Source organism: Diabrotica undecimpunctata, chromosome 5, assembly GCF_040954645.1.
Source record: "Diabrotica undecimpunctata isolate CICGRU chromosome 5, icDiaUnde3, whole genome shotgun sequence".
NCBI lineage: Eukaryota > Metazoa > Arthropoda > Insecta > Coleoptera > Chrysomelidae > Diabrotica > Diabrotica undecimpunctata.
The window spans coordinates 25,910,309-25,931,470 of NC_092807.1; the positions used below are offsets into that span (position 1 = coordinate 25,910,309).

General features: G+C 31.0%; 2 protein-coding genes across 3 annotated transcripts in view; one reads left to right on the plus strand and one right to left on the minus strand.

Moving 5' to 3' along the window:
- LOC140441206 (solute carrier family 35 member F5) overlaps window positions 1-4 on the minus strand; it is a 61,856-nt gene extending 61,852 nt beyond the window's left edge. The window contains exon 1 of the mRNA XM_072531779.1: window positions 1-4. This exon is cut by the window's left edge and continues 422 nt beyond it. The gene's annotated coding sequence lies outside the window, so the exon portion shown is untranslated.
- Window positions 5-58: 54 nt separating this feature from the next.
- The window catches only part of BBS4 (Bardet-Biedl syndrome 4), a 222,218-nt gene continuing 201,114 nt past the window's right edge, over window positions 59-21,162 (plus strand). For both annotated transcript variants that reach the window (XM_072530948.1, XM_072530949.1), the window contains exons 1-2: window positions 59-162; window positions 12,681-12,847. In XM_072530948.1, coding sequence (XP_072387049.1) covers window positions 120-162; window positions 12,681-12,847 — 210 coding nt within the window. In that variant the 5' untranslated portion in view covers window positions 59-119. The remainder of the gene's footprint in view (window positions 163-12,680; window positions 12,848-21,162) is intronic.

Here is a 21,162-nt window from a genome sequence, read left to right on the forward strand (position 1 = left end):
TCAATGTCAATGTCAACGTACACTTGTGTCATTTTAAGCTCCGTATCCAGGCAACCAAATTTACAACATATTCTCAATTTTAAAGTGAGTACATACATACTAGAAATCTTATTTTAAAAATGCTATCCAATGGACATTATAATTTTCCTGTTAAATCCGAAGGTAAGTTTAATTTATTAACATTTTTTACTTCTTAGTCGTTTATTATATATGTAGCAGGAGTTACAAGAAATTTTTGTTGAAAATACTGACAATGAAGCTTATTGCGATACCTATTATTTGTCATGTTATTTGAGTTCGTAGTATTTACTTGATATTAAGCTGTTTTATATCGATAAAATTGTCCAACTGTTACGCAAAATTTTTAAAGTTATTCTTATTTTCCTACGGCATTTTGAAAATCATTAGCTAAGTTTACACGAAGTATTTTTATGACACTACAATACCTCCCCTCTAAATATCCAAACGATCGGGAGCTTTAATAAGTATTTTTGAGCGCACTGGCAAAACATTAGCTTTATCTAAAGTTTCTTCCTCGACACTTTCACTAATAGCCCAGTCTGGTTATACAAAAATCATCGATTTCACGGCAAAATGTTTCGCAGATATCTGAAGCTTTTAAGACATAGGTGGGGGTTACTAGATGACGAATAGATAAAAAGATACTCCTATTTTTACCTTGCGTTTTTTTTAAACAATAATTTATGGTCAGAATTTGATTTTTTATCTATAAGTTTTTTCCCTTATAATTTAAATAAACAATATTTATACCATTTTTTTATATCAAGAATATCTTTATTTTTCCGTTTTTTTAATTAAAATTGATAAATAATTTACGGAGATATTTGCAAAAAAGCAGTTTTTTTGCACTAATTTATAAATTTAATTAATTTTTTTATTAACCAAATAAAATGTAATTAATACATTTCATCATTGAGCAATTACCGTGCTTTAAATTTGTGCGAAATTTTCTCCCGATCGGTCAAATAGTTTAAAAGTTATTCAATTTGTTTATCCCTGGGACTAATTATTTAAACCATTGAACTTGCCCTATGAATGATGCTAGACACATTTAACAAATTTCATAGGATTCTTTAAGACTTATACTATCTCAGAAGTTAAATGAATATTGAGTTTTCATCGAAATTATTTACAAAATAAACGTTTGAAAAAGGGGTATGTTTTTTACTTTGTAACTAAACTGTACTAAACAATTGTAATAACTTCTATATTTTTCAAGCTACAGACTTGTACGTACAACCATTAGATAGCTGGAAAAAAAACTCACATTTAACAAAAAAAAATAAACCTTCTATGAACAATAGGAACGAAGTTAGCGACAATTTTTTTGTTAATTATATCTCCATTGTTTATAAACATTAAGAAGTAAAATTTGCACAAATTTTGAATGAAAATCTAAACTTTATATTGAATTTTATAGCTATAAAATTCATCCAATTTTTCGACTTAAAACCTTTCGAAACGAAGTTACTTTCGAAAGATCGACATAGGAAAGTGGAGGGGAAACTGTTTTAGCTTCTCGCTGCAAAATTTAATATTATGGTTACGGATTTATCATTCAAAAGCTTCAACAGTTCTGTAGGAATTTCATCAGGTCCATTTGCTTTTCCATTTTTAGCGTTTCTTATTGCGTATTCTACTTTTTCTTTCAATATGTCTGGCCCAGTTGCATTGATTATCTGAGTTAAGTTGTTTCTATCGTCTTCAAATAATTCATTTAGATATTCTGTCCATCTTTTTATTTTATTCTTTAGATCTAAAATAAGATTTCCATCTTTGTCTTTAAGTTTACCTATTTGGCATTTCTTTATGCTTTCTGTTATCTCTTTTACTTTTTTGTGCATATTGAACGCATCGTACTTTTTCTCATAGGTTTCCATTTCTTCACATTGTTCTTTAATCCACTCCTCTTTGGCTTCTTTTATTCTCTTTTTTATGTGTTTATTTATTTCTTTGTATTTGTCTGGGTAATTCTTCATCTTCTTTGTTCCATCAAGTCTAGTATATCTTGTGTCATCCACCCCTTATTCTTTGTTGTTGTTTTTGTAAGATGTTTCTTTCCCGCTGTTTGTATAGCTGTATTTATGTACTTTAATTTTTGGTTAACGTTGTTTGTATCGTTAATTTGTTGCTGCACTGAACGGAGGTTTTCATTTATTTCTTCTTCTGTTTCTTGTCGTATATTTTTGTTTCTAAGTTTATTTAAATCTAGTGCCTTTCTGTGTGGTCTTCTAATCTTTTTTGGTCTCGCCTCTATTACAGTAATTACCGGGTTATGATCTGAGCCTATATCAGCTCCTGGGTACGTCTTAGTACATTTAACAGCATTATGATACCTCCTTGCTATCATAATGTAGTCTATTTGATTTCTCACTATTTTTTCTTTGGTATGTTGTGGAGATGTCCATGTATATAACCGCCGAGGAGTTAATTTGAAAAAGGTATTTGTTATTACGAAGTCTTCACTTTGGCATAATTGAATCAATTGATCTCCTCTGTCATTTCTGTTTCCAAGCCCATATTTTCCTACTTGTTCTCCTACCTTACCTTGACCCACCTTGGCATTAAGATTGCCCATTAATATGTTAATGTATGGAAAGACTGACTTAATAAGTGAAGACAAACACCTGCAACAAAAAGGTTCAGATCTGACAGTGAAGTCGAATAAATGATACAAATTTTAACTTTTAAACCAATGTATGTAAAGAAAATAAAAAAAGTAAAGTTCAATAAACATTGCAAAATTTAATAAGGCAAGTGATGAAAAAATCGACTAATTTTATCAAAGCAGTAAGGCAGATTAGATTAATATTGTATATCATATTTGTAAGAAAAATAGAATAAAAATCAATATTGTTAATTATAAAAATACAAACAATTATAATTAATATAAGGAATATAATAATATAATGTGTAAAAAATTACCTGAATTTAATTTATAAAATATATAAGTATTATTACATCATTGATATAAAATGAAAAAACATATGTTGACTTTCCGGGATTTTCCGAGATTTATGGGGGGTGAAAATTATGTGTCATCATTATTAATACTGCGACAGACTATTCGAGCCAATTAAAAAAAGTAAGTATTTAAGGTGAATTTCAAATGGACTTAATTTTTCCGAGTTTTCCCATATTTTCCGGCCAGTGAAAACTATGTAGTTATTCATATTTCGACGAGCTACCCCAGAATAAAAAAAAGAGGCTTGCAGCTGCAAAGGAAGCCGAGATAATGTAAATTTTTCTACGTGTTGCAATATGAAGTTCCGATGCCAAAAAAACGGAGCTGAAACGGATATCCTCTCCACTTTCCTATGTCGATCTTTCGAAAGTACTGTCGTTTCAAAAAATTAGATAAATTTTATAGCTATAAGTTTCAATATAAAGTTTAGATTTTCATTCAAAATTTGTGCAAATTTTACTTATTAATGTTTATAAACAATGGAGATATGATTTTTTTTAAATAGTCACTAACTTCGTTCCTATTGGTCATAGAAGGTTTTTTATTTTTTAATGTGAGCTTTTTTACCAGCTATCCAATGGTTGTACGTACAAGTCTGTAGCTTGAAAAATATAGAAGTTATTACAATTGTTTATAAGTAAAAAACATAAGTACCCCTTTTTCAAACGTTTATTTTGTAAATAATTTCGATGAAAACTCAATATGCATTTAACTACTGAGATAGTCTAAGTCTTAAAGAATCCTATGAAATTTGCTGAATGTGTCTAGCATCATGCATAGGGCAAGCTCAATAGTTTAACTAATTAGCCTCAGGGATAAACAAATTAAATAACTCATAAAATATTTGACTGATCAGGGGGAAATTTCGCACAAATCTAAAAGATAGTAATTCCTTGATGTTTAAATATATTAGTACCATTTTATTTTGTTAATAAAAAAATTAACAAAATTAATAAATTAGTGCAAAAAAACTGCTTTTTTGCAAATATTTCTGTAACTTATTTATCAATTTTAATTAAAAAAACGGGAAAATAAAGATATTCTTGACATAAAAAAATGACATAAATATTGTTTATTTAAAATATAAGGGAAAACATTTATAGACAAAAATCAAATTGTGACCATAGATTATTGCTTAAAAAAAACGCAAGGTAAAACTAGGAGTATCTTTTCATCTATGCATCATCTCGTATCCCCCACCTATGTCTTAAAAGCTTCAGATATCTGCGAAACATTTTTCCACCTTTTTTTTAACCAGACTGGGCTATAACTTTATCACTACTATCTGGTTCCTCATTACCCACACTGTTATCTCCTACATTAATCATTGATGATCTAATATCGCCAATACAATCAGATGCGATTAATTCAGGTGTCTTATTATCTAATAAGTATCGGATCGGGTTGTAAATAATAACAACAGTATAGGAAATACTACCGACTCTAATTATCACTCCAAAACGTAATGCATACATAATACATTAGTTAAACGATCCTCCTCCTCCCGTCTGTCTCGTCCTCGTCCCGTGTTTCTTCCGAGCTGATTGTGACGTAACCGCACTGCATGGTTGCCAATACATAAAGAGGCGTCATAGGATCAGATCCTTCAAACTCATCTAAATTTAATTTATTTTCGACAGTTTGGTTTAAACCTCCTAACTCATTGAATTTTCCTTTCAATATCTGATCTACATGACGCTTACAAAATATATTTTCATTACCAATTTCACAAATATAATGCCTATTCCCTAAAACCTCATTTATAACTCCTACCCATTTCATCTTATTAGGATACCTATGATCCCTTACTAACACTATATCCTCTTTTACAAATTTTTCTTCCCTTTTTATTTTTACATGTAACAATTTCTGAGCTTTATTTTCCAATTACCAAATCAGAACGGTTTTTAATCTTACATTTAAAAATAACATCTGAAGGTGTAACACCTGTGGAAACATGTACGGAGTTTCTATAGTGAAATAAATATCTTTGTAATGCAACCTCCAATGACATGTTATCACCAGTGTCCTCCTTAATAGTTTTTGTAACACTACTCTCTAATGTCTTAATGTCTTAACTGCATTTTCAGCAAAACCATTTGTTTGGGGGGGGGGGGGGGTTAGGTGGAGAAGTGAAATGAATTGAGGTCCGTTATCTGTATAAAGTATGTTTGGTAGACCAAACCTAGCAAACATTTCCCTAAGTTTACTTATTGTTGCCAAGGAGTCTGTCACATTCATTATGAATGCTTCTGGCCATTTTGAATAAAAATGTATAATGATTAATATCATTTTCTCTCTTCTTCTCCTTCAAGTTCCGCTCCTATCGGAGATTGGAAATCATTCTGGCAATTATAATTTTGTTGGTTACGCGCCTAAATAGTTCAATTGAACTGCATCCAAACCATTCACTGAGATTACGTAGCCACTAGATTTTACATCTTCCTACGCTTCTTCTGCTTTTGATTTTACCCTGCATTATATTCCTTAGTAGTTCGTATTTTTCACCTCTCGGTAACACCACATTTCGAATGCTTCTAGGTTTTTATTGTTGGATTTTTTAAGTGTCCAAGCTTCAACCCCATACAAAAGGGTAGAGAAAATATAACATCGAAGCATTATTCTCTCTAAGTGGACCCAAAAAATCAGCATGAACCCTTTCAAAAAAATTATTCCCCTTGCCACATGGTATAACTGTTGCCTGAATAGGTTCTGTTCTTGAAGTACAACAAACTCTGCAATTATTAATAATTTTTTCAATGTCCCTATCTAACGATGGCCATCGAAAATATGCTCGAGCGTTTGACTTCATTTTTGAAATTCCCTCATGGATACTGTGTAACTCATTAAGCAATTGCATTCTTAATTTTATAGGAGCCACTACTCGATAGCCCCATATTACTATCCCCTGTTCCACTGTGAATTCATTCCTACGGTTAAAAAAGGCTTTAACAATTCCTCAGAACACTTTTCATGGTACCCTATTCGAATTAAATTTACTACCTTACCCAATACCGAATCTCTCCGTGTTTCTGCTTTCAACCTTAGTGAGTCAATTGGTGTAACATGTTCTAAAAAATTCAAATTTTTAAAATAACCAATATATTCGCTTTGTTCATCCATAGGCATTTCTTCCTCTTCCACTGGTAAACGGCTTAATGCATCTGCTTTCACATTATCCTTTCCCTTGATATACTTTATAGTATAATCAAAACCAGATAAAAAGATACACCATCTTTGCAAACGTGCTGCTGCCATTTTTGGAAAACTTTTAAACTCTCCAAATAATGTAATTAACGGTTTGTGGTCAGTTAAAATTTCAAAATATGTTCCTGCTAAATATTCATATAACTTGTAAGCAGCCCAGTAAATGCATAATGCTTCTTTCTGTACCATACTATAACCTAACTCTCAGATCAGATCAGATCTTCTTAACATGCCATACACCAAAGTGCGTAGGCGACTATCTCATTACTAGAATTCTGTTCTTGGCGGCGTGACACAGCTCGCCTGTATTGTGTATTCCTGTCCATTCTTTAATATTCCTTAACCAGGATAATCGTTTGCGGCCGGCTCCTCTCCTACCTTCGATCTTCCCTTGTAGGATTAACTGTGGTATTTCATATTTTGCTCCTCTCAATATGTGCCCAAGGTAACCAATCTTGCGTTTTTTAATTAATTCAAAGAGGTCTCTTTTCACGTCGGCTCTCTTAAGGACGTCATCGTTTCGAACTCTATCCACCCAAGGTATGCGCATCATTCTTCTCAATGACCACATTTCAAATGATTCAAGTTTGTTGATAGATGTTTTTTTCAATGTCCACGTTTCCATGCCATAAAGCAAGATGGACCATATGTAGCACAATCAGATATAACGTGCAAAAGCACTGCACCTAATGCACATTCATTCACTGCTATCACACACTAGCCTTAATTTTTAAATGGGTCAAAATGAATTAGAATTCTATCAAACACTAAATGTCCCTTTGCAGCCTCGAATGCCTCACTGCATTCCTTTGTCCACTTAAATTTTGTATCTTTTTTGGTTAATTCATATAAAGGTTTTAAAATTTGTGACAAATTTGGAATAAACCTCGAATAATAATTAGTCATTCCTGCGAAAGCTCTTACCTCTGTAAAATTTTTAGGTATTGGAATTTTTACTATTGCTTTCACTTTCTCTTTACTTTTCTTTAACCCATTCGCTGATATGATATACCCTAAATATTTGATACTACTTTGAAAAAAACTACATTTAGGTACTACTATTTAATCTAAAACCTGCTTCATTCAATCTTTTTAAAACTTTGTATAAATTTGCAACGTGTTTAGCATCATCTCTCTGTTACTACTACATCATCCAAATAATTTACTGTACCTGCACAACCTTGCAACACCTTCTCCACTGTCCGCTGGAAAATTGCACAAGCTGGCTTGGTACCATAGGGTAAACGGTTAACTTTAAATATACCATACGGTGTGCCCCACGCAAGAAGTTCCGCTGTCTCTGATTACACCTGTAATTGATTGTACGCATTAAAAAAATCTAGTTTGCTAAACTGTTTCCCTCCTTGCAACGCTGCAAATAGATCTTCAATTCTGGGAATGGGGTGGTTAACATTTTGCAAATATTTATTTATTGTAACTTTGTAGTTAGCACAAACCCTGATATCTATTCCATTAACCTTGTATACTGGGACTAACGGTGTTCCCCAGTTTGCATTAGGCACTTGCTCTATCACTTTACTTTTTTTTTAATTTCTCAATCTCTTTAACTACTTTTTCCCCAAATGAAAACGATATCGGAACTGGTTTCCGAAAAATAGGTGTAGTTCCTTCTTCAATTTCTAATTGAATCTTCTCATATTTAAATGTTCCTAATTCATTCTTAACTAAATTTGTAAACTTATTTATAATATCTTCTGTAGTAGGTTTTTGACAAACTGTATTCTATATCGAGCTAAACCTACTTACTTTACTATCGTCTAAATAGACATCTGGACCATTCAAACTTAGACCAAAATGATACCAAATATCACGGCCTAATAAACATTTTGTACCCTCCTCAACATCAATCAAAAAAATGCATTCTTTTTCTCAATTATTAATCTTAACAAGTAGATAATCTTATTTGTCCTTTTGGAGTAACTACCGAGCCATGATAAACTTTTAACATAATGGTATATTTGGTTTTATATTGACCTGAAGAAACTTTTCTTTATATATATTATATGGTAAACAAGACAGTTCTGCCCCCATATCAACATCAAACGTTATGGGTATATCATTAAGTAATACCTGCATTTTGATTGGCTCTAACAAATCATTTTCCAAACTCAAAATAACAACATTAAAAAAATCCAATGTCTGGAATCCATTAACAACATTAGATATGCGGACGACACTGTGATCTTAGCCGAAAACATTGAAGATCTTCAGAGACTGGTGACCAGAATAGCAGAGTATGGAAAAGAGTATGGTCTAACAATGAATGTCAAGAAGACGAAATTTATGAGAATATCGAAAACTCAAAGAAATAACGAGAATCTTCTAATAAACGGAACCAACGTCGAACAAGTGGACAAATATGCATACCTGGGAACAATGATTAACTCCACAAATGATTACAATCAGGAGATCAAAATAAGAATAGAAAAGGCTAGAGCAAATTTCAACAAAATGAGAAGAGTGCTATGTACCAGGGATTTAAAACTGGAACTAAGAGTTAGGTTGGCGAGGTGCTATGTTTTTTCGACTTTATTTTATGGAATGGAATCTTGGACCTTGAATGCGACATCAATGAAAAAACTGAAATCATTCGAGCTGTGGACACTTGAAGAAGAATGTCTGGACCTTTGTCTCTTTGTTTGCCTGAATACTAATATTTTTGTCCATTTTTGTTTTGCAGGCCTTAACAATATGCCCTTTCTTTTTACAGTTCTTACATGTATAACTTTTAGCTTTACAATTTTTAAAATCGTGATTGCCTTTATTACAATGAAAACATAGTAGAATTTACTTTCATATTTGTCTTTCTATTATACTCTGAACTTGCCTTAAAATGTCCTTGCTTCACTTCAGTATGCCTTTGTACACTTGCATTATTCTCCCCATAGTTGATACCAACCTCTATAGCTTCCCTCATAGAAGCTTCTTTTGACAGCAATTTCAAGCAACTCTTTTAACTTCTTCCTATGGGGGTGTTCTTCGCACAAATGATTTAAAATTGGGCCTTGTCTCATCCCTAAAACAAACTTTTCCTGGACTCTATATAATAGATTTGTACCAAAGTCGCACTCTGCTGCCACATTTTTAACTTTAATAATTTTAACTTTAATAATTTTTAAATTTGATTGACTCCTGACAGTGTTTCAATGAATCAAACTTTATTCTTCGTCTATATAGAAATTCTGGGTTTAAATTGACTATCCAGTAATCTAATTATTTCATCGTAGCTTTTATCTTTTGGCTTAGCTGGTAAACATAAATTTTTCAAAATTTTATGGATATCTATACATATCAAAATATTTATGTTTTTAAATAAAAATTATCTCAAATATTACAATAAAAATTGAAAAAAAAATTTTTTAAGCAATTTAGATAGTTTATTTAACAATATATTTATTGAAACAATGCATATTCGTAATGTTCGCAAACACTACATACAAATTAAAAAAGGGAACGTTAAAATCCATAAATAAGAACCAGAGATACCTTCAGCTAACAGCTCCTTCCCCCTCCATTCGGCACCCGTGAGTTTTGAAGCCACCCGATTTTAAGGACCACATTTTGAAGCTTTGTGGACGATTTCATTGAAGGGCAATCTTTTTAAAATTTGGTACGTTAAAACTATAAAGTATGTGCTTTTAAATAACGCTAATTAGATTTCTTAATTGCTATAAACAAAGCTGCTATGAATTAAATAAAAAAAGAGGCTAACTTTGTCTTAAATTATTTTAGCACCAATTTTTTTTCTTTTAAATTTGTGAAAAAATTCAGGCTTTTTAAATATAAAAAATAATATTCTTGCAGGCAATGGTTAAAAAGTTATTCTAATTGTTTATAAGCAAAAAAGCGACATGTTTTTGCAAAATTATTTTGCAATATTTAAAATTAATTTTCTTAATTTTTTTTAATGTCAATAATAGAATAAGTCTTCTTTTTCCAGAAACTACCCTTACAATTACTAAAACTATATAATTTTCTGACTTATATTGTTGCAAAGAAAATTAATTTGGGATAAACAAATAAAATAACTTTTAAACTATTTGACCGATCAATTCAAAAATTTTACCATATTTTAAGCACTACAAGGCAGAGCATTCCATCAAATTTAAATGTTATAAGTTTATTTTCAAAAAAGTTATTAACATTTATAAAAAACCGAAATTTTTGACTTATTTTACAACTTCCCAAGCAACAAATAAGGATAGAAACATTTAGAAAACGCCATTTTAAAGATTTTTATATGACTTATAAGTTTCTTGTCTTCTAAAATTTGTTTAAAATGCTTCACTTTTTGCTGATTGACGAAAAAAGCAAAAATTTTCCGTTTTTTGACCTTAATTTGTTAATAACTTAATAAGTCCAAAAAATCAACTGCAGGAAACATATAGGTTTTTGTTATAGAAGTCCATACTACTCAAAACAACTGTCGTTTACCTGGCCGGACGAGTGTCATAAAAAAATGCTTATTTTCCTGGGCTAAATAGGTTCAATATCAATGCAACAAACAAAAATTAAATAAATAAATTGACATAAGAATAAGGCGCGATATTTAAATATGTTGGTGTTACCCCTATTATTACCGAAAATCATATGATTTTATCATAGTTCTCCTGTGACAAGCTATGACGAGCCGCATGACAGTGCTTATGACCAAATCATATGACAAATCACACAGTGTAAACATGTAAATTTCACTTCATGACCAAATCATATGACAAATCACATGATAAATCATGCAGTGTAAAGTCGACTTAAGGAGCAAAGCTAACCTCTAATTCTATCGCTTGGCGGGAACCATTCCTTCTATTCAGAACTATTCAGAACTTCAGTCATATTTCTTAAAGCTAAGTTTACACGAAGTATTTCTTAAGATACTACAGTAATTAAGATGTTTCCGTACTTGGCGGATAGGTGGCGGGTTTAATTAGGTAATTAGTTTAAATACTTATTGGACATTATATTTAAATGAATAATTTTTGAAACTTTGTTTGAAAAATAATTTGAAACTTTTGAAACGGTTAAATTATAATTAGATTATCCCTCATATATTTAAGATTTTTTTTCTGTAGTTTCACATGTTCAGAAGAAAAATGCATGACCACCTACAACTTTAGTCCCAACCAGTTCTATAACAATGTGTATGTTTCTTAGACAAGGAAAGAGAGATTACAGGTAACGTTCATTTAATAAACCTTCGAAAAGTGAAGCCAGTGAAGCCAGATTTTTCAGTAGATCTACTGATTTTAACTTCAATTTACTTATTTACTGAAATACTATATCGATCTACTAAAAAATATTTAATAATAAAATTATGTTCAAAAAGTAATCATTATGTTAAGGCCGTATGACACTATGCATTTTCTTGTATCATTTCTTATATCGTTTCTGATATAGAAAGTTATTTATGTTTTCTTGTATCGTTTCTTGCACGTACATTTGTGCTCTCTTTGACACTATGCAAGTTCTTTTACCGGAAATTGTATGTGATTCGGCACATGATTGGTCGAAATTTCGACACATATAAAAATAGAACTGCAGTACCTGAGGAGCCCAAACCAGATGCTAATGATTATTTTTTAAAATACTGCGGTTCAAAAATGAAATAAATAAAATGTCCCAATATTAAAATTAAATTGGAAACCACAATTTTTGAACATCTTCAACACACTGTAATGGAAGACAGAAATAATAAATAATTTGGTTTTAATAATTTATTTGTTTTTTTTTACAAATTATGTGTTTGAATGGCATGCTATTGAAATTCTACTCTCTTATTTGGAGATATAAAATAATCTTTAAACTCATCACGAATTTTTAAAGCGGTTATGTATTGTTTTTAGTAACACATCTCCTCCTACTTTCAGTAGTTCCGATGCTATTTGATCCAATCCCTGTGATTTATTGTTTTTCAATTTGGCTACTGTTGTTCTAATCTTGGTTATTGTTGGTGGGCACTTTTCTCTGATGTCTGCTTGTGCTTGGTATAATTGTATATCAAAGTTCTCCTCCAGCCGCCATTATGACAGAAATTTTACGTTTTTGCGCACAAATTGGCGCATTTCTTGTACAAGAAACTTCAGCGGACACAAATTCTTGTATCGTTTATGATATAAGAACTATACGCTTGTATGACACTATCCATTTTTTTGTTATATCAGAAACGATATAAGAAATGATACAAGAAAATGTATAGTGTCATACGGCCTTTAGTGTTCAATTATAAATTAAAAAAATCTATTTATTGATATATATCCATTATTCTTAATCTACTGAAGAAATAAAATATGACCTGGCAACCTTTCTGGTGCCGGTTTGGCTTCAGTCAATTCCATACTATTACGCGTCCCCTCTTTTTCCTTGTCTAAGGTATGTTTCCAATAAATTTAACAAGTTCGATCCATTATGCCTATTTCCATGGCATATAGAGTTTAAACAATTTAATGCAAATCAAAATATTTAATTACAGAGACATCTGAACGAAGATGCCCAGACGAGGAATTTTATTCTTTGGATAAATTTAACTGGTTAATTCACTTACAACATGTAACAGGCGGCATTCAGGCTTGTAAATCTTTAATTATTAAGGAAATTGAAAGAAGTAAAGGGAAAAATGAATTTGCTTTGTACAAACAGGTATTTATACATTTTATATTTATTTATATTTGTAGAAGATATTCTAGATAATTATGTACAATTGGAAGTTAAAGTACACGTTCAGAAGCTAGATAATAACAAGTAATAAATGTAACATGCGGGCATTGGTTTTGTTTGTTTAACGTTTAACGTTGTCTTTTATAGTCTAGTCGTCTAGAGATTTGACACCATAAAATCATACCAACAAGCCGAGTTTTGACGAGAATATCAAATTTGTGACCCTAAAAAAGATGCAAAAAAGTTTACCACTTTTACTCCGGGTTTACTCCTAAAACCCCCCAAGTAGACCTTTCTTCTTCATTTACTTCAGTAAATGTAAAACCAAAATTAAAGTATTCTTGAGAATATTTTCTAGATTTTATTTTTGGAACCACTCTCTGATGTTTCATTAGATTCACTAGAATGCTCGCTTATGTCCAGTTAAAAATTTATCCATGATTTTTAAAAATATATATGACTGCTTGGGATATTTTCATACGGTGAACTGCAATTAACATGCAAACTACAATTAGCCCAGTCTGGTTAAAAAAAGGTGGAAAAATGTTTCGCAGATATCTGAAGCTTTTAAGACATAGGTGGAGGATACTAGATGATGAATAGATCAAAAGATACTCCTAGTTTTACCTTGCGTTTTTTTAAGCAATAATTTATGGTCACAATTTGATTTTTTGTCTATAAATTTTTTCCCTTACATTTTAAATAAACAATATTTATGTCATTCTTTTATGTCAAGAATATCTTTATTTTCCCGTTTTTTTAATTAAAATTGATATATAATTTAAAGAGATATTTGCAAAAAAGCAGTTTTTTGCACTAATTTATAAATTTTATTAATTTTTTTATTAACAAAATAAAATGGTATTAATACATTTAAACATCAAGGAATTACCATCTTTTAGATTTGTGCGAAATTTCCCCCCGATCAGTCAAATATTTTATAAGTTATTTAATTTGTTTATCCCTGAAGCTAATTATTTAAACTATTGAGCTTGCTCTATGCATGATGCTAGACACATTCAGCAAATTTCATAGGATTCTTTAAGACTTAAACTATCTCAGAAGTTAAATGCATATTGAGTTTTCATCGAAATTATTTACAAAATAAACGTTTGAAAAAGGGGTATGTTTTTTACTTATAAACAATTGTAATAACTTCTATATTTTTCAAGCTACAGACTTGTACGTACAACCATTGGATAGCTGGTAAAAAAGCTCACATTAAAAAATAAAAAACCTTCTATGACCAATAGGAACGAAGTTAGTGACTATTTTAAAAAAAAATCATATCTCCATTGTTTATAAACATTAAGAAGTAAAATTTGCACAAATTTTGAATGAAAATCTAAACTTTATATTGAAACTTATAGCTATAAAATTTATCTAATTTTTCGAAACGACGGTACTTTCGAAAGATTGACATAGTAAAGTGGAGAGGATATCTGTTTCAGTTCCGTTTTTTTTCGTCATCGGAACTTCAAATTGCAACACGTAGGAAAAATTTACATTATCTCGGCTTCCTTTGTAGCTGCAAGCCTCTTTTTATTCTGGGGTAGCTCGTCGAAATATGAATAACTACATAGTTTTCACTGGCCGGAAAATATGGGTAAACTCGGAAAAATTGAGTCCATTTGAAATTCACCCTAAATACTTACTTTTTTTTTAATTTGCTCGAATAGTCTGCCGCAGTATTAATAATGATGACATAATTTTCACCCCCCATAAATCTCGGAAAATCCCGGAAAATCAACATATGTTTTTTCATTTTATATCAATGATGTAATAATACTTATATATTTTATAAATTAAATTTCAGGTAATTTTTTACACATTATATTATTATATTCCTTATATTAATTATAATTGTTTGTATTTTTATAATTAACAATATTGATTTTTATTCTATTTTTCTTACAAATATGATATACAATATTAATCTAATCTGCCTTACTGCTTTGATAAAATAAGTCGATTTTTTCATCACTTGCCTTATTAAATTTTGCAATGTTTATTGAACTTTACTTTTTTTTATTTTCTTTACATACATTGGTTTAAAAGTTAAAATTTGGTTCATTTATTCGACCACTGTCTGGTCTGAACCTTTTTGTTGCAGGTTGTTTGTCTTCACTTATTAAGTCAGTCTTTCCATACATTAACATAATAATGGGCGATCTTAATGCCAAGGTGGGTCAAGCTAAGGTAGGAGAACAAGTAGGAAAATATGGGCTTGGAATCAGAAATGACAGAGAAGATCGATTGATTCAATTTTGCCAAAGTGAAGACTTCGTAATAACAAATACCTTTTTCAAATTACCTCCTCGACGGTTATATACATGGACATCTCCACAACATACCAAAGAAAAAATAGTGAGAAATCAAATAGACTACATTATGATAGCAAGGAGGTATCATAATGCTGTTAAATGTACTAAGACGTACCCAGGAGCTGATATAGGCTCAGATCATAACCCGGTAGTTACTGTGATAGAGGCGAGACCAAAAAAGATTAGAAGACCACACAGAAAGGCACTAGATTTAAATAAACTTAAAAACAAAAATATACGACAAGAAACAGGAGAAGAAATAAATGAAAACCTCCGTTCAGTGTAGCAACAAAATAACGATACAAACAACGTTAACCAAAAATTAAAGTACATAAATACAGCTATACAAACCGCAGGAAAGAAACATCTTACAAAAACAACAACAAAGAATAAGGGGTAGATGACACAAGATATACTAGACTTGATGGAACAAAGAAGAAAGATAAAGAATTACCCAGACAAATGCAAAGAAATAAATAAACACATAAAAAAGAGAATAAAAGAAGCCAAAGAGGAGTGGATTAAAGAACAATGTGAAGAAATGGAAACCTATAAGAAAAAGTACGATGCGTTCAATATGCACAAAAAAGTAAGCAGGAAGCATAAAGAAATGCCAAATAGGTAAACTTAAAGACAAAGATGGAAATCCTATTGTAGATCTAGAGAATAAAATAAAAAGATGGACAGAATACCTGAATGAATTATTTGAATACGATAGAAACAACTTAACTCAGAAAATCAATGCAACTGGGCCAGACATATTGAAAGAAGAAGTAGAATACGCAATAAGAAACGCTAAAAATGGAAAAGCAAATGGACCTGATGAAATTCCTACAGAACTGTTGAAGCTTTTAAATGATAAATCCGTAACCATAATATTAAATTTTGCAGCGAGGAGCTAAAACAGTTTCCCCTCCACTTTCCTATGTTGATCTTTCGAAAGTAACTTCGTTTCGAAAGGTTTTAAGTTTCGAAAAATTTGATGAATTTTATAGCTATAAAATTCAATATAAAGTTTAGATTTTCATTCAAAATTTGTGCAAATTTTACTTCTTAATGTTTATAAACAATGGAGATATAATTAACAAAAAGATTGTCGCAAACTTCGTTCCTATTATTCATAAAAAATTTATTTTTTTGGTAAATGTCAGTTTTTTTACCAGCTATCTAATGGTTGTACGTTTAAGTCTGTAGCTTCAAAAATATAGAAGTTATTACAATTGTTTATAAGTAAAAAACATACCCCTTTTTCAAACGTTTATTTTGTAAATAATTTCGATGAAAACTCAATATTCATTTAACTTCTGAGATAGTATAAGTCTTAAAGAATCCTATGACATTTGTTAAATGTGTCTAGCATCATTCATAGGGCAAGTTCAATGGTTTAAATAATTAGTCCCAGGGATAAACAAATTGAATAACTTTTAAACTATTTGACTGATATTTCGCACAAATTTAAAGGACGGTAATTCCTCAATGTTGAAATGTATTAATGACATTTTATTTTGTTAATAAAAAAATTAATTAAATTTATAAATTAGTGCAAAAAAACTGCTTTTTTGCAAATATCTCCGTAAATTATTTATCAATTTTAATTGAAAAAACGGGAAAATAAAGATATTCTTGATATAAAAAAATGGTATAAATATTGTTTATTTAAATTATAAGAGAAAAAAACTTATAGATAAAAAATCAAATTCTGACCATAAATTATTGTTAAAAAAAAACGCAAGGTAAAAATAGGAGTATCTTTTTATCTATTCGTCATCTAGTAACCCCCACCTATGTCTTAAAAGCTTCAGATATCTGCGAAACATTTTGCCGTGAAATCGATGATTTTTGTATAACCAGACTGGGCTAAATAAATTTAATAGGGACAGAAGTACTCGACTAACACTGGTCAGAACTGAGGAGATGCAGATACCCAAGAATGTTCGAAATAACTAGGAACTTCTCACGAAGAGAGACATCGGTTTCAGATCGGTGTTCCCACATACTAATAAATTTACTTATTCTCGGTAATTTTGTAATTAAGTAAGGATCTATTGTGAGTTTATTGTAAAAATACTAAAGTTACATAATTATTGCACACATATATTGTTATTGTACAAGAGGGGGCGAGGTGAAAATAATTATAAAAAATTGGGTCACAAATAGTTGTAGATAAAATTAGTATATACACAATAGGACAAACATGAAGAATGTCCTAAATGGGAGAGAGAGTGTGTGTATAACATAGTTTGCTGGATACAAAATATGAGAGCTCTTACTTGTAATATAGAAATGTCTTAAGCACTAACGGTTCAAAAAGCTATCCAAAGGTACAAAACGATTTATTAAAGAGAAAGAGAGAGATAGAAGTATAAACAATAGAATAAATACAATCAGTATAAATTACATAAAAAACTAAATTCCTACTAGGGGAGATTGGGGCACATTCGGCCCCATAATTGTTTTTAGTTAAAAAAATACACAAAATGTTTCATTATATTTAATTAGCAAACAAAAAAGTAAAATTTATACTGTTGTCCATTTAAAAAGTAAAACAATTTTGTTGAATATATTTTAGTTTTTTGTTAATAAATAAATAAAATATATATTACACTCTGGCTGATTGTGCCCCCAGTGGGGGTACAATCAGCCAGGCCAAGGGGCACTTTGGGCCTCAATGTTTTAAGGTATATAGAAACGGCATTGTTACAAGTTAAACAGTTTATTAAAAGAAACGTTATCAAACATTGTTTTAAACGTACAAAATATGGAAAGGTAAGAAAATTAGCACATCAAAAAAGAACTAATGAACTAAAAAACATTATTAACTAATAACTAACAAAGATATTTACTTAACCGTAATTCCTTCAAAGTTGTAGTGAAATGTCACCGTCGAATCTCTTAGAGATTTAGAGAATTTGGTAAGTCTGGCATGAATACTTGATTTTTCGCAGGTTTCTGTATCCTCTATTTGAGGAAAATAAAATTTATTATATTTCCCCTGCGCCGCAAATATTTGACAAACTATTTAGAATCAGATATTTTTTCAACCACATTTCCAACATAATAAACCACTGTTGTTTTCAGTTCAAATTTTACTTATATGAAAGTGTCTTTTATGAGTTCCTCGCCGGATTCGAAAGATGCAAGATTTTCATTGTCATAGGAGTCGTCACAAAAAATACTCACTTCCGATTCACTGCTAGAGCTGTCATAAAATTTTTTTTTTAATTTTTAGATTTTTGCTTTCTTTGCTTGTTCATCCCTATTGGTTAAGAATTTTACTTCTTTCTTAGATTACTGTTCTCTTTTTCTGATTTCATTTTTTCTTTTATTTTTTTTTTTCATTTACTATTTCTTCCAATAGCTGTTTTTCAGGGGTTTCTACCTATATAAATTCTAGATTTTCCTTGGTTTGCTTTAATTTTTCTTTTTTTATCTTGACTTTTTCAACTATTGGGAAAGGTCTTACATATTCAGGACTTGGAATTTTGCTCGGAACTGTTTCGTCGCCCTCGATCCCCGACTTTTCATTATTATCTTGTACAAAGTCATCAAGGACTACGCCGACACTTTTTGAATTTTTGATTATTTATTTTAAAATCTGCATTTTGATTTGAGATATTTTCACGTCTTGATTCATTCTGATAGACCTTAGTGGCATCAAAATCTACGTCACTAAATGCTTGTAAATTAAGGGGCCATATTCCTGGTTTTTCAAAGAAACTTGTAATATTTTTAAGGGAAAATGCCTCTAAAAATGGTTGTTTTGTAATTTTTGGGATATTTTTAACAGCAACAGTTTTTCCCGGATTATTTATCATCCACCCATTTAAGGAATCAGAGCATTTACTCTTAAAAGGCCTATAAAATCCCACATCAAGTGGTTGGAGTTTATGGAAAGTATGCGGAGGAAACGAAAGCATTACTATTCCATGATCTCGCGCATAAAGTATTGCGTCTAGACTAGTGTGCGACTCATGGTTGTCCAGCAGCAATATTTTATTTTCCTTATCGCATTTTGTGTGATTGACAACGTGCCCCAGAGTATAAATAAAAAGGTCTTTAGTCATCCACCCAGACTTATTTCCAAATGCTATACTTAAAGACGGTGCCTCATATAAATAGTCTTGGATATTTCTTACCTTGGGAAATATGTAAATCGGTGGTAATGCGTTTCCTATGGCAGTTATAACCCCGAGAACTGTTAGAAGTTTACCTCTTTTGGCCGACGATACTAGACTTATTTGCTTCTTTCCCTTTGGTGCTACAATTTTGGGAGGGGGTAGGACTGTTGTTACACCTGTTTCGTCCAAGTTAAAGATTTGATCAGGGCTAAAATTATATTTTTGTAACACTGTCTTGTAATTTTGGAAAAATTCCTCCACTCTTGTTTTATTATATCCGAGACCTCTTGCCAAACTCGTGCTTTCCGGTTTTCTTAATGATAAATCAGAGTGCCTTTTCATAAAGCCAAGTAGCCAATCTCTTCCTGGCTTTTTATTTATATCCCAGCTCCCTGGATATTTGCAATTTGGTAAAATCTTCGCGTAGTCAAAAACCATTGATCTTATTTGTTCGTAAGGTAAGCCATAATTCATATTAGAACGTTGCTTTATGAAATCCACTAGCATGTCTTCTTGTGAGGAAGAAAATACACTTCTTAAAGCGTACTTGTCTAAAAAAACATATATTTATTCATCTATGACAAACAATTACATCAAAAAAATATTTAAAACACAAGAACAATCAACTAACCTACCATTGCATTTTCGCTCTCGTATCCATCATCGTCACACTTTTGTAAAAACTCTTCAACAGTCATTGTTCTTAATATTTTTTTCGTGCGAGATTGCAAAATTTGTCTTTTTAAATTAAACGTTCTTGCTGCTTCTCTTTGGGACATATTTCTTGAAAAGATATTTTGTAGAGCATCTTTTATGCTATGCTCACTTATATTTGCTCGATCTGTTTTATTTTGGTACTTTCTTACCATCTGCAATACAAAAAAATATCAAAATAATCACTAAAATACTACTAAATTAGTGAGGGGCACAATCGGCCACTGCCGAATGTACCCCGTTAGGCCGGCCGAAAGTGCACCTGACTTTGCAAGCATGAAAAATTGATTGTGACCTTCTGGTCAAAGTTAGAGGTTATGTAAATACATATTCTGAAACTAGAGATTTTCAACCTAATATGAGCAAATTTTTACAAAAATATGTAAACAGCAACTATCTAAATCACATAAAATATATATTTTTTAAAAACTTACCTTTAGCTTGAAAAAACACACTTAAAAACAAAACAAATATTTGGACGCTGTTTATTGTAGAAATACCAACAACTAAAGTGAAGATGGATTGTTGTCACATTTCTAGCAAAAATTCGGCGCTAAATTCTGCTTATTTAAAATTTTATTTGAAGTGGCTGAATCTGCCTCAGGCCGAATGTGCCCCACTCTCCCCTACTAAATACTAGTTACTAGTTAACTAGTCTTTCAAAACGTCTATGTGCGGGTTATTGTCAATTTAAGTCACTATCACGAAGATCTTGAATTAAGAGATGTGACAACCATGTGTCGAAGTCTACCCAGAGAACTATGCGAAAAACTTCTCACTTCTAGTGTATACAAAAACGGGCACTATTGTATTAATTAGGTATAATTGATTGCTGTTATACCAAAAGCGGGACAAATCTTTGACAGATTTGGAGAGCACTGTATAACTTTGTGAGGAGTAAATCCTTGCCGGATTTTTGAGGACTTCTGTAAAACAGAGATGTTGCCTCGTCCCCGTCTAAATTCACTCTGGGTTGTAGGCGGGGTGCCTGACTTTTCGCGGAGTCTTTTTTAAAAGAGTCTTAAGCGCACAAACACTATAACACTGAGCACTGTTGACAATGTTGTCATTTATTAATTTACACAATGGGCGAATTTTTGTCAAAAGTGGAGTTAAACTAAATTAAAAATATTGATAAATA